A 14,588-nucleotide genomic window follows, 5' to 3' on the forward strand; every position below is an offset into this window, starting at 1 on the left:
AGACGGGGTGTGAACCCGTGCGGCGAGCAGGATGCCTAAACCCTCAGTCACCCTAAAAAAGGCATAGAGTTGGGAAAGGCCGATGGGAGCACTAGTCACCATCACTCATGTCTAGGAGAACAGCAGGGGAAGACAGCAACAAACAAACTATATCAGAGATAGACTTATCCAGTCACGAGCAGAGAAGGCGATCCCAATCACGACAGTCCACGCCGGACAAGAGCTCCAAAGCAACACCATCAAACGATCTCCTTCAAAGGTCAGAATAGAACTGGAAGTAAGGACTATATCTGGCAATGACTGCAAGTGAAAGTGAAACTAATATAGAAGCTGGGAGTGGCAGACAGGACTCACCTGAGAAGGATGCCTACAAACTCCCAGTCAGGACAAAAAGGTTCACAAGGCAAAACCCAGATGACATACCCTGAACCACGGAGCAAACTTACAAGCTATCGCGAGTAGCAAGTCGCTGCGACCTTCTCCTCCCAGACCTGTCTGGATCAGTCACAGTCGTGACAGTACCCCCCTTTCTACGAGGGGCCCCTGGACCCTCAAGACCAGGCCTCTCCGGATGGGAGCTATGAAAAGCCCGAATGAGTCTGTCCGCTTTTATCTCTGATGCTGGAACCCACATTCTCTCTTCGGAACCATAACTTTTCCAGTGCACCAGGTACTGAAGAGAGCGGCGAACATATCGTGAATCAACAATCTTTTCTACCTGAAACTCAAGACTGCCATCAACAACCACCGGTGGAGGCGGTAGTGGCAATGGTTCAGGAGGTTCTACATATCTCTTAAGCAGAGATCTGTGGAAGACATTATGGATCCTTAGAGTCTGAGGTAGCTCCAGACGAAAAGCCACCGGGTTAATGATCTTAATTACCCTATAAGGACCAATAAATCTCGGACCTAATTTCCACGAGGGAACCTTCAACTTGATATTTCTGGTAGACAACCACACCAAGTCATTCACCCCAAGGTCCGGACCTTCAGAGCGCTTCCTATCAGCCGCACATTTGTATCTACCACCAATTCTCTTCAAACTTTCTTGCACACTCTGCCACACTGAAGAAAGTGAAGACGCAAATCGTTCCTCCTCGGGAATCCCAGACGGCCCCCCCCTCACTAAACGTACAAAACTGAGGATGGAAACCATACGCACCAAAAAATGGTGACTTATCGGTGGATTCTTGACGACGATTATTAATGGCAAACTCGGCTAACGGTAAATAAGATGACCATTCCTCCTGATTTTCGGAAACAAAGCATCTCAAATATGTCTCTAGGTTTTGATTGGTACGTTCAGTCTGACCGTTGGACTGTGGATGGAAAGATGAAGAAAACGACAGATGAACACCTAAACGAGAACAAAAAGCTTTCCAAAATCTAGAAACGAATTGGGTACCACGATCCGAAACAATATCGGAAGGGACCCCGTGAAGCTTCACGATGTGGTCAATAAAAACCTGAGCCAGTGTGTTAGCATTAGGCAATGCAGCAAGAGCAATAAAGTGCACCATTTTACTGAATCTGTCAACAACTACAAGAATAACAGTCTTCCCCGCTGATACTGGTAGATCCGTAATGAAATCCATTGACAGGTGCGTCCAAGGCCTGTTGGGGATGGCCAGAGGTAAAAGACGCCCTGCCGGACGAGTATGATCTACCTTAGAACGAGCACAGGTAGCACATGCAGACACAAAATTCAACACCTCCTGGCGCCATTTAGGCCACCAGAACCGACGAGACACTAACTCAGAGGTTGCCCTACTACCTGGGTTTCCTGCCAGTGTGGAGTTATGGTGTTCTTTTAGTATCTCCAGTCGTAAATTTTCTGGCACAAACAGTTTACCCGAGGGGCAGGAGGCCGGGGCGTCCCCCTGAGCTTCCAACACCCTCCCCTCTAAACCTGAGTGTAATGCAGAGACCACCACCCCCTTTTGCAAAATGGGCTCTGGTACCTCAACATCACCCCCTCCAGGAAAACTTCGAGACAATGCATCCGCCTTAGTATTTTTTGCCCCCGGGCGATAGGTTATTACAAAATTAAACCTAGTAAAAAATAACGACCACCGAGCCTGTCTAGGGGTGAGACGTTTAGCAGACTCCAGATATAATAAGTTTTTGTGAAAAGTTCCCTGTTGCCAATATCATAGTTCCTTTCTGCAGTAGACAATTTCTTCGAAAAGAAAGCACACGGACGCCATTCACCAGGGGACGGGCCCTGAGATAGTACCGCTCCCACCCCCACCTCTGATGCGTCAACCTCTACAATAAAAGGAAGCGAGACATCTGGCTGTACGAGAATAGGGGCCGAGGTGAATTTCTCCTTCAGAGATGCAAAGGCAGTTTTGGCTGCATGTGACCATTTTGGAAAAATCGGATCCCTTTCGGGTCATGTCCGTCAGTGGTTTGACCACCAAGGAATAGTTTTTTATAAACTTTCTATAAAAATTGGCAAACCCCAGGAAGCGTTGCAATGCCTTCAGGTTCTCAGGCAGATCCCAGTCTATAATCGCCCGGACTTTCTCTGGATCCATGCGGAAACCTGAATCTGACAACACATACCCCAGAAATGGCAGTTCTTTTACGGCGAACACACATTTTTCTAACTTAGCAAACAATTTGTTGGCCCTTAATATCTGCAGCACTTGTCTCACATGGATCTTATGTGTATCCAGATCCGGGGAATAGACCAGGATGTCATCAAAATATATCACAACAAATCTCCCGATAAGGTGACTAAAAATATCGTTGACAAAATGTTGGAATACCGCAGGCGCATTAGTAAGACCAAATGGCATGACCAGATTTTCATAATGCCCTTCCGGAGTATTAAAAGCCGTCTTCCACTCATCCCCCTCTTTGATGCGAACCAGGTTATAGGCTCCTCTGAGATCCATTTTGGAGAACCATTTAGCACCAGCAACCTGATTAAAGAGGTCGGGAATGAGAGGAAGAGGATAGGGATCTCGGATAGTTATCCGGTTTAATTCCCGGAAATCCAGGCAAGGACGTAGGCCCCCATCTTTCTTTTTAACGAAAAAAGAACCCTGCAGCCACCGGTGAAGAAGAGGGTTTGATGTGTCCCTTAGCCAAACTCTCCGAAATATAATCTTTCATAGCCTTCCTCTCCGGGCCGGAAAGATTGTATAACCGGGTTTTAGGTAGTTTGGCCCCAGGTAGTAGATTAATCGGGCAATCATATGGACGATGAGGTGGTAACCCCTGACAACCCTTCTGAGAGAACACATCCATAAAATCTGACAGAAAGGCAGGTAAAGATGTTACAGAGAGTGTAGAGCACCTACTACTCAAGCAGTTGTCCTTACAATGTTCACTCCACTCCACAATCTCCCCGGCCTGCCAATCCACCACTGGATTGTGAGTCACCAGCCAGGGAAGCCCCAATACCATAGGAGCCGGAAGACCGTCCAGGACATAACACGAGATATGCTCTTTATGGAGGTCCCCTACCTGCAGATGGATATTATGAATGATCTGAGTTAACTCTTTCTGAGTAAGAGGGGAGGAGTCGATGGCAAAAACAGGAATAGTTCTGCGTATCGGTTCTGGAGTAAAACCCAGAGCCTGAGCAAACCGTGAATCCACCAAGTTGACCCCCGCCCCACTGTCCAAAAAGACGGAACAGATCTCAGTCTTATTGCCCGCCTCAACGGTAGCGGACAACAAAAACTGAGACATGCGTATGGAGGAAACGAATACGCCCAGACTGTTATCCTCCGCACAATCTGGGGACTCTAGTTTTCCGGCGGCTCCTTTGTTTGTGGTCTCTTGGGTTCTGAGGGACAAACCTTTACAAAATGACCCCTCCCCCCACAACGAAAACAAACCTCTGACCTACAGCGGAACTTAGGAGGATTCACCCGTCTAGTGGCGACCCCTATTTGCATTGGTTCGACTGGATCATAACAAACCGATCCCTGCCCTATAGAGGCCTCCGTAAAATTTAATAGTCTCTCCCTGAGTCGTCTGTCGATTCTTATGGACAGAGACATAGCAGCCTCCAGAGACCCAGGGACCTCGTATACCACCAGCGCGTCTTTTAATTTTTCAGACAACCCCTGGCAGAACTGACTCCTAAGGGCCGAGTCGTTCCATAACGTATCAGTAGCCCACCTACGGAATTCGGAACAATATAGTTCAGCAGACCGGTTCTCTTGCCGAAGTCTACGTAGCTTAGACTCAGCCAGTGAGACCCTGTCCGGGTCATCATATACGAGACCTAGGGCTTCAAAAAACTCCTCCACTGATCGTAAGGCCAGAGAGTCTGATGGTAGGGAGAAAGCCCAAGCCTGCGGATCTCCTTGCAGGAGAGAAATTACAATACCCACCCGTTGTTCCTCACCGCCGGAGGATCTAGGGCGTAACCTGAAGAACAATTTGCAAGCTTCTCTGAAAGTTACAAATTGGTCTCTCCCTCCTGAGAACCTATCAGGTAAAGCCACTTTTGGCTCAGGAGTACCTTGGTTTCCCGTAGCAACGGTGGAACCCAAGGATGGCTGCTGCTGCTGCAGCACTGTTGCTTTTAATCCTGCCACTTCAAGGGATAATCCCTGTAATTGTTTCGCCAAAACCGTAACCGGATCCATAGTGGAACAGAAAAATACAAAGCAAAACAGCAAGCAAAAAAAAAAGGAAATGTCACTTTTTTTTTTTTTTTTAAAAGGCCAGATATACTGTCACGACCGCTACCCCAGCAGCAGTCGTGTCGCACCAGACGAAGGGGGACCCTTATCTACGGATGGGAATAGTATGGCCACCCCTGACTAACCCTAAGCTGGCACCTGTCTGCCCTGATACCCTAGATGGGGTGTGAACCCGTGCGGCGAGCAGGATGCCTAAACCCTCAGTCACCCTAAAAAAGGCCTAGAGTGGGGAAAGGCCGATGGGAGCACTAGTCACCATCACTCATGTCTAGGAGAACAGCAGGGGAAGACAGCAACAAACAAACTATATCAGAGATAGACTTATCCAGTCACGAGCAGAGAAGGCGATCCCAATCACGACAGTCCACGCCGGACAAGAGCTCCAAAGCAACACCATCAAACGATCTCCTTCAAAGGTCAGAATAGAACTGGAAGTAAGGACTATATCTGGCAATGACTGCAAGTGAAACTAATATAGAAGCTGGGAGTGGCAGACAGGACTCACCTGAGAAGGATGCCTACAAACTCCCAGTCAGGACAAAAAGGTTCACAAGGCAAAACCCAGATGACATACCCTGAACCACGGAGCAAACTCACAAGCTATCGCGAGTAGCAAGTCGCTGCGACCTTCTCCTCCCAGACCTGTCTGGATCAGTCACAGTCGTGACAGTCCCATACCCTGGGACACCCTAGATGCTTTCGAGACAGAGTCTAAGACTGACCCGACATTACAAAAGTACCGGGAACGAGCAGAGACCGGAGGGAGCGGGTCAGATAACGAAACCTTTTTATGGGAAAAGGGAAAGCTATATCGCTTGACGGAGAAAAGGGGGCAGCATAGGCGACAGCTGGTAGTGCCCCACAAATACCATCGAGAAATACTCAAGATAGGACACGACATTCCCTTGGCAGGCCACCTAGCTGTAACCCGCACACTACACCGCATTACTCACACGTTCTTTTGGCCAGGGGTACACGCTGATGTTAGGACTTATTGTAATACCTGCGATGTGTGTCAACGAGTAGGGAGGAGAGGCGATCACCCTAAAGCTCATCTAGTAAATATGCCCATTGTGGAGGAACCCTTCAGCAGGGTTGCTATTGACCTAGTGGGACCGCTGGCTACCCCTAGTCCCTCCGGTAAGCGCTACATTCTTACCGTAGTGGACTACGCTACCAGGTACCCGGAAGCTGTCGCCCTATCCAACATCCAAGCGGATACGGTAGCGAATGCGCTGGTGCAGGTGTTCTCCCGGGTAGGATTTCTGAAAGAAATCCTGTCCGACTGAGGCACCCAATTTACTGCCGAATTGACTCAGCAACTCTGGCAGGTTTGCAAAATTAAGTCCCTCCTGAGCTCTCCATACCACCCCCAGACGAACAGACTTTGTGAGAGGTTCAATGGGACCCTCAAACAAATGCTCAAGACGTTTACTCAGGAATACCGAGACTGGGAGCGTTTTCTGCCGCACCTCCTATTTGCTTATCGGGAGGTGCCCCAGGAAACGACCAGGTTCTCTCCCTTCGAGTTGCTCTACGGAAGAAAGGTACGGGGACCCCTAAACCTGATCCGGGAGCACTGGGAGGGAGAGATGGAGACTGACTGCGTCCCCATTGTGCCGTACGTGCTGGAACTCAGGGACCGAATGGAGCAATTAGCCAAATCAGTGCAGGCTAACCTACAATCGGCCCAGAGAAGACAGAAGGTATGGTACGATCGGGGGGCCCGAAAGAGAATCTTTACCATAGGGCAAAAGGTGTTAGTGCTTAAGCCAGTTAAGACAGACAAATTGCAGGCGTCCTGGCAGGGCCCCTACCAGATAGTGGAGAAAAGGGGAGACACCACTTACGTAATAGCTAGCTGCCATGACAACAATCTTAGAAAGACATTCCATGTGAACATGCTCAAGGAATATCTTGAGCGGCCGGAGAACGTGACGGCCGTATGCTGTCCCCCTCAGGAAGACCCCGACAGTCTACCCATTCCAGATCTGTTAGAAAAGAGTCCCCACGCAGATATAGTAGCTCAGGTCAAGATAGGGGACCGACTTAGCCCCACTGAAAGGGAGCAGCTTAACCAACTCCTGCAGTTCAAAAGCCCCACTTTCTCCCAGAAGCCAGGGTACACTACCTTAACCACCCACCAGGTAGATACCCCGGGACAAGCTCCTTTACGCCAGGCTCCTTACCGAATCCCCGAGGCAGTTAGGACAGGGATGAAGAAGGAGATCGATGAGATGCTCCAACTCAGGGTAATTGAGCCCTCCGATAGTCCCTGGGCTTTCCCAGTGGTCCTGGTGCCCAAGAAAGATGGTACAACCCGGTTTTGCGTAGACTATCGGAGGCTCAATGAAAAGACAGTGACGGACGCTTACCCTATGCCCAGGGTAGACGAGCTACTCGATCGTATAGCCAGGGGAAATTATCTGACCACCATCGACCTCTGCAAGGGTTACTGGCAGATCCCCCTGGCCCAGGAGGCTGTCCCCAAGTCGGCATTCGTCACCCCGTTCGGCTTATTTCATTTTAAGGTAATGCCGTTTGGGATGAAGAATGCTACATTCCAGCGCTTGGTCGATAGGCTCCTGGATGGCTTCCAGAGTTTTGCTTGTGCATACCTGGACGACATAGCGATCCACAGTGAGTCCTGGGAGGACCACTTAGCTCACATAGGAATGGTTCTGTATCAGATCCGGGCTGCTGGCCTGACTCTGAAGCCAGAAAAATGCCACTTTGGGATGGCCGAGGTACAGTACCTGGGTCACCGGGTGGGGTGTCGTAAACAGCGACCAGAGCCGGCCAAGATAGAAGCTGTCGCCAATTGGCCCACCCCCACCACTAAGACTCAGGTCCTAGCATTCCTGGGCACAGCAGGGTACTACAGACGGTTTGTACCAGACTACATCACACTTGCCAAACCCCTGACTGACCTGACCAAGAAAAACTTACCTCGACAGGTCCTGTGGTCTCCCCACTGTGAAACGGCTTTCCAAGCTCTCAAAAATGCTCTTGTTAACGCTCCTGTCTTGGCGGCCCCAGCCCTCAACAAACGTTTTATCGTCCATACAGACGCTTCTATGTTCGGGCTGGGAGCTGTCCTCAGCCAAGTAGGCGAAGACGGAGGGGAGCACCCAGTTGCCTACATCAGCCGTAAGCTCCTGCCCCGCGAAGTCAGCTATGCAGCGGTAGAAAAAGAGTGTTTGGCTTTGGTGTGGGCACTAAAGAAATTGACTCCCTATTTGTATGGACAAGAGTTCACTCTGGTTACAGACCATAACCCGTTGGTGTGGCTAAACCGGGTCTCTGGGGATAACGGCAGACTTTTACGTTGGAGTTTATCATTACAACCCTTCAACTTCACCATTACCTACAGACCTGGGAAACAGAATGGCAATGCCGACGGGTTGTCCAGACAAACAGACCTCAGCCCAGCATAACCAGCGGTCTGGACAGCCTTAGTCTGCCCCGAAAAGGGGTCAGACAGTGTCTGCCAGAGTGTTCCACAAAAAGGGAGCACTGTTACAAAACTGTTATTTACCCTGTTAGTCTGAATGGATGAAGCACATGGTGAGAACAATGGATGGCGGCCATTTTAACTCACAGACACTGTTCTGACTTTTCAACACGGTGCTATCTTGCCTGTATTTGGTGCACAGAGACATCATTCAGTAGTTTGAAACTACTAAACAGGGGACACATTTATTAGTGACTATTTTCTGTATAACTTGTATATTTTCGGTGTAACTGGCATAAAACTGTATCTTCCAAACTACTGAACGGATCTGGGTGAATTTCGGATATGTGGTTCACCCAGATCCCCCGGTTCCAAGGATATACTTGTTATGGGGTTATTGCATGTTTTGGGGTTCCTGTGATATGTTTTATAAAACTGTATTTCTCTGCCTGTGATAATTATATTCGCCATTGTATTCAGTAATCTTATCACAGGCAGAAAGGAGGATTTTGTGTGGGAGTGTCTGTGTTTATTGTATGGATTGATTGGTTGTATTTCAAACCCCTGTGGGTAGTACTATGTTTGTGGATTGTAAATAAAAGAGGCTGTATGCCCCAGGACAGTCAGTCCTAGCTTGACCTTCAAATCGCAGCCTTGCCTCGTTTTGTGGGGGGAAAGATTATCCTAGCTGTAAAATAGCTAGTGGGATTGTTCTACATTTACAGGATCCTTCTGGATATCGAGACGAAGCGGCTCCTCTCTCTCTCCCTAAACAGAGATCCAGACTATCCAAGCGGTCCAGCTTCCAGCTAGCCTGGGAGTAACCGTAACAGAGGCATATGGGGGCTAATGAGGCATATAGGGGCTAATGAGAGGCATAATGGGGGCTAATGAGTCATATGGGGGCTAATGAGGCATATGGGGCTAATAAGGCATAAGGGCTGATAATGGGGGTTAATGAGGCATAAGGGCTGATATGAGGGCTAATGAGAGGTATAATGGGGGCTAATGAGGCATATGGGAGCTAATGAGGCATATGGGGGCTAATGAGAGGCATAATGGGGGCTAATGAGGCATATGGGGCTTATGAGGCATAAGGGCTTATAATGGGGGCTAATGAGGCAAATGGGCTGATATGGGGGCTAATGAGAGGCATGGGGGCTGATATGGGGGTGATGAGAGGCATAATGGGGGCTAATGAAAGGCATAATGGGGGCTAATGAGAGGCATAATAACAGTGTCATCTACAGATCCCCATAACAGTGTGTCATCCACAGATCCCCCATAACAGTACGCCTGCGCACTCAGGAGAAACAGAAAGGAGGGTAAAGAATCCGTGGAAGCAAGCAGAGGACGGCACAGAAAAACAACTGAATAGTTTCTTTTGTTAGTAAATAGTTTTATTATAAATGTATCCCTGCATATGCAATACTCTCGTATTTTGTAATCTTATTTATATATACTTATTTTGTTTTTTTCAGTAGTATGATTAAGTGGTGAAAATTATTAGTGCCCCCCCCCCCCATATATGGTTCCTAGAGTTGCCACTGCACCAAATGTCAGAAGCCGAAAACATAGTCACAAAGTCCAGTCCAGAAAATCACAGCCAGGAGAGTCTTCAAATATTGCTAGGAACAGTAGGTGGAGCCAGATCACAACAAATTCACTGGCATACTGCAGGTGCCAGCCTTTCATGTCAAGGAAAAGGCAGCTCACGCCGGCGTGCTAGTATGCTGGGTGGAGCTGCTGACCTGCTCGGGAGCCATGGGGCACATCCTGTTTGGCCTGGGGCTCCTCAGAGAGGGTCGGGTAGCATTTTTAGTTGCCCTGGCAACCGTATGCTGATGCAATACGGAGGCAGCAGCAGCCAGCGGAACCATGACAATTTCCCTAGCACTGTTGTCTGGGTCCCCACTGCTCTCTACTTCCAGCTCCCATCATGACAAGTGAAAAAATGCATACTCAGCCAATCATCGTATCAGGAAGGTCAACAAGGTGGCCAGTGATTGGCTGAGCAGGCATTCTGAGGAATTTCCTGAGAGATAAAGTAGAGAGCAGCAGGATCCTGGGCAGCACCAGAGGAGCCGTGAAGGTGAGCTTATTTTATGTTTCTAAGCAACTCTCACCTTTTTGTTGCACTGAAAAACCCCTTTAAACAAACCCTAAAAATCCCATTAATGAAGACACAAGGCCCTCAGGTAAGTACAGTATATACTGATCGGCTGGTAACTGCAGCCAGTGTAGGAGGTAGATAAATAATACCAAGACCCCAAGAGCCTATTTTACCGAGCTTCTAGTGGGCAGTATAGTTTCACACAAGGGATATATCAAGGACTGTTACTCCCACAGTTCCATTCTGGTGGTGGGTGAAGTTACTTGTGTGCTTCTCGTTATCACAACTCATGGGGCATCCTTGTTGTTGGTGACCTGGCAAAGGGTACTGGGTATTTGTGGTGAATTTAGTGTCAACCTAAATTGAGTGTGTTGAGGTCCAATATTACAAATATTTTAGCTGGGACAATACGTTTAAAAAATATTTGTTATATCTTATATATCTTTTTGGTTTCTTTAAGATAAACAGAATGAAGCTGACTAACTCTGAGCTGTACTTGAACATCGAGAACACAAAATTAGCAGCAGATGGCTTAAGAGCTAAGTGAGTGTTCATTGTCTTATAGCTTTTTCTCAAGGGCATCAGTTACATCTCTGGCTGTGTGCTATGTGGTCCACGCTCTGCATGACCAGACTTGGAGATGATCAATGGTTCTCTTTGTTGCTGTTGTTTATTATTTATGTTTTCTTTATAAGTAATTATATTGCTAATGCAAAAGTGCAAGATTCAAGGGGTTAATGCAAAATCTGTAACAGGTTTCCCATGTATAATGTATTATAATTGTGTCTTCTTAAACATTCCCTGTCACTATGCGAGTGTGTTTATAAATGACTTTCTTATATCATGTCCCATGATACTCCATTATAGACATTACTCGACCTACAACAAGAAAAAGAAGGCCCAGACCTCTGTTTTAATAAGAGATATGACATTGTTTTTACATCAAAATTTATAGCCATCCCAAAAACGTATGAATATACTTGTAGATTCACATAACTCATAAATTTCCATGGAAATTTTAGAATGCATATACCCCCACCTCTCTGCTAAAAAAGTTCCCCCAACCATCTTCTTTCAAGTATCACTGAGGATAGCAGCTTCTTGAGAGTAAGAGAGCTGAGGGAGTGGTGTAACACATGGTTATTTGTAGTCTGTAGTCCTAAGGATGCATAGACGCTGTATCCACAAAACAGTACGTTTTTAATTATTTTTATTTTATTTATGTTTTCATTGGCCTATTCCAAGCCTTGTGTGAGTATAGTTCATGCATGTATTTCATTTATGCATTTTGGGTGTCAACTGGTTTTCTATTAAAGGGAGTCTGTCATCAAAGTTTCACCTTTTTAACCCTTCCCATAGCTTTCTAGCAGCCTTACAGTTAATAAAAACGTTATCTTTATGAGCAATCCTGGACTTATAAAACCGGCAAAAAACAACTTAGTAGCATATGCAAATGAGGGCTCGCAAGTGCCCAGGGGCGGCGTTACCCTCGTAGGTGCCCAGCTAGCTCAGCCTTATTGTCGATTCCCCCGCCCATTCTTTCCCTCTGACCGCCCATCTAGTTACTTCTTGTTTCGCCGAGATCCCGCGCCTGTGCACTCAGTCCGTCGGCCGGTGGATGCACACTGCGATGCCCATACCTTGTACAGCATTACAGTAATTAATGCACATGCGCCGGCTTCGCGCCGTTAGCCGGCGCATGCACATTAACTACTGTGATGCCGTACAAGGAATGGGCATCGCAATGCGCATGAGCCGGCCGACGGACTGAGTGCGCAGGTGCGGGATCTCGGCGAAACAAGAAGTAAGTAGATGGGCAGTCAGAGGGAAAGAATGGGCGGGGGGAAGCGACAATAAGGCTGAGCTAGCTGGGCACCTACGAGGGTAACGCCGCCCCTGGGCACTTGCGAGCCCTCATTTGCATATGCTACTAAGTTGTTTTTTGCCGGTTTTATAAGTCCAGGATTGCTCATAAAGGTAACGTTTTTATTAACTGTAAGGCTGCTAGAAAGCTATGGGAAGGGTTAAAAAGGTGAAACTTTGATGACAGACTCCCTTTAAATCCTCAGGTATGATACTGAACTGGCCACACGTCTTACTATAGAAGATGATATGAAAGAAATGAAGGCAAACATTAGTGATCTGGACATGCAGAAGCATTGTCTGGAAACAGAAGTACAGATCTTAAGTGAGAAGCTGGAGAACCTTAAGAGGGACCACACTGAGGTACTGTAAGCTATTCTGCATATTAATATTTATATTAAGCGAACCTGTCAGCAAGATAGTCAACATTTAGCTATGTACATTACCTTATCTTTCCAAGCATGTTGACTTAGGACTTAAAACATAAGAACTGGAGGGCAGAAAAAGAGCACCAGGTTCCTTTGACTGATGAATCAAAATTTTAAAAATTTGGCTGTAACAGAAGGCAGTTTGTTTGCTGAAGGGACAGACAATTCTGAGCTCCTGTAGGCAGCAGTGAAACATACTGGTTTCCTTGCAAGTTTGAGGTGTCCTCAATGGTGAGAAATACAGGCAGATACTTATCCATCATACAATACCATCAGAGAGGCATCTGATTGGCTCCAAATTTATTCTGCAGGAAGACAACAAGTCCAAAAATACAACCAATATCATTGAGAACTATCTTCAGTGTAAAGTAGCACAAAGAGTCCTGGAAGTAATGACATGGCCCCTACTGAGTCCTGACCTGATACATGGTCCAACAGGTCCTCCTAGAACTGGATTTTATCTGCATTTCACCAGTTCACTTCCATTTCTGGAATGTCCTGTCCAACCATGTATGCCAATGTACTCTGGCATTCTGTGAAGAATAAACTCATATGACATCAATTTATTCATATTAGGATCGAGAACATCTTCTTCAACAAAAGTTGAGGTGTCAAGTTAATGTTGAGGTTGAATCACTGGAGACAACACAACTCACTAATGACCTGGATAAATTGAGACAACAATACAATGAAATAGCAGATCATCACATGAGGGCTTCTGCAACTTGGTTTGACCGTAAGGTAAGAGAAAGTATTCCATGGTGATGTTAAAGGTGTCATTGGGTTTAGAAATCCCACGTTTGAATAACCTATTAAGGAATTCTAAATTAACAGAGGGGAGTTGCAAATTCAAAGCCTGCATGTGTTGCCAGAGAGTGTCAATAAAAAGTGTCTTTAATTCTGAAGGCCCTAAAACATACATACAGTCAGGTCCATAAATATTGGGACATCAACACAATTCTAACATTTTTGGCTCTGTACACCTCCACAATGGATTTAAAATGAAACAAACAAGATATGCTTTAACTGCAGACTGTCAGCTTTAATTTGAGGGTATTTACATCCAAATCAGGTGAACGGTGTAGGAATTACAACAGTTTGCATATTTTCCTCCCACTTTTTAAGGGACCAAAAGTAATGGGACAATTGGCTTCTCAGCTGTTCCATGGCAAGGTGTGTGTTATTCCCTCATTATCCCAATTACAATGAGCAGATAAAAGGTCCAGAGTTCATTTCAAGTATGCTATTTTCATTTGGAATCTGTTGCTGTCAACTCTCAAGATGAGATCCAAAGAGCTGTCACTATCAGTGAAGCAAGCCATCATTAGGCTGAAAAAAAACTAAATAAATCTATCATAGAGATAGCAAAAACATTAGGCGTGGCCAAAACAACTATTTGGAAGTTGGAACATTCTTAAAAAGAAGGAACGCATCGGTGAGCTCAGCAACACCAAAAGACCCGGAAGACCATGGAAAACAACTGTGGTGGATGACCGAAGAATTCTTTCCCTGGTGAAGAAAACACCCTTCACAACAGTTTGCCAGATCAAGAACACTCTCCAGGAGGTAGGTGTATGTGTGTCAAAGTCAACAATCAAGAGAAGACTTCACCAGAGTGAATACAGAGGGTTCACCACAAGATGTAAACCATTGGTGAGCCTCAAAAACAGGAAGGCCAGATTAGAGTTTGCCAAACGACATCTAAAAAAGCCTTCACAGTTCTGGACCAACATCCTATGGACAGATGAGACCATGATCAACTTGTACCAGAGTGATAGGAAGAGAATAGTCTGGAGAACGAAAGGAAGTGCTCATGATCCTAAGAATACCACCTCATCAGTGAAGCATGGTGGTGGAAGTGTCATGGCGTGGGCATGTATGGCTGCCAATTGAACTGGTTCTCTTGTATTTATTAATGATGTGACTGCTGACAAAAGCAGCAGGATGAATTCTGAAGTGTTTAGGGCAATATTATCTGCTCATATTCAGCCAAATGCTTCAGAACTCATTTGACGGCGCTCCACAGTGCAGATGGACAATGACCCAAAGCATACTGCAAA

General features: G+C 46.5%; 1 protein-coding gene across 8 annotated transcripts in view; it reads left to right on the top strand.

Moving 5' to 3' along the window:
* LOC121004948 (keratin, type I cytoskeletal 18-like) overlaps positions 1-14,588 on the top strand; it is a 42,673-nt gene that overhangs the window by 10,872 nt on the left and 17,213 nt on the right. For all 8 annotated transcript variants that reach the window (XM_040437394.1, XM_040437400.1, XM_040437393.1 and 5 more), the window contains 3 exons: positions 10,698-10,780; positions 12,307-12,463; positions 13,105-13,269. In XM_040437394.1, coding sequence (XP_040293328.1) covers positions 10,698-10,780; positions 12,307-12,463; positions 13,105-13,269 — 405 coding nt within the window. The remainder of the gene's footprint in view (positions 1-10,697; positions 10,781-12,306; positions 12,464-13,104; positions 13,270-14,588) is intronic.

The sequence above is a fragment of the Bufo bufo genome, chromosome 6, assembly GCF_905171765.1.
Source record: "Bufo bufo chromosome 6, aBufBuf1.1, whole genome shotgun sequence".
Taxonomy (NCBI): Eukaryota; Metazoa; Chordata; class Amphibia; order Anura; family Bufonidae; genus Bufo; species Bufo bufo.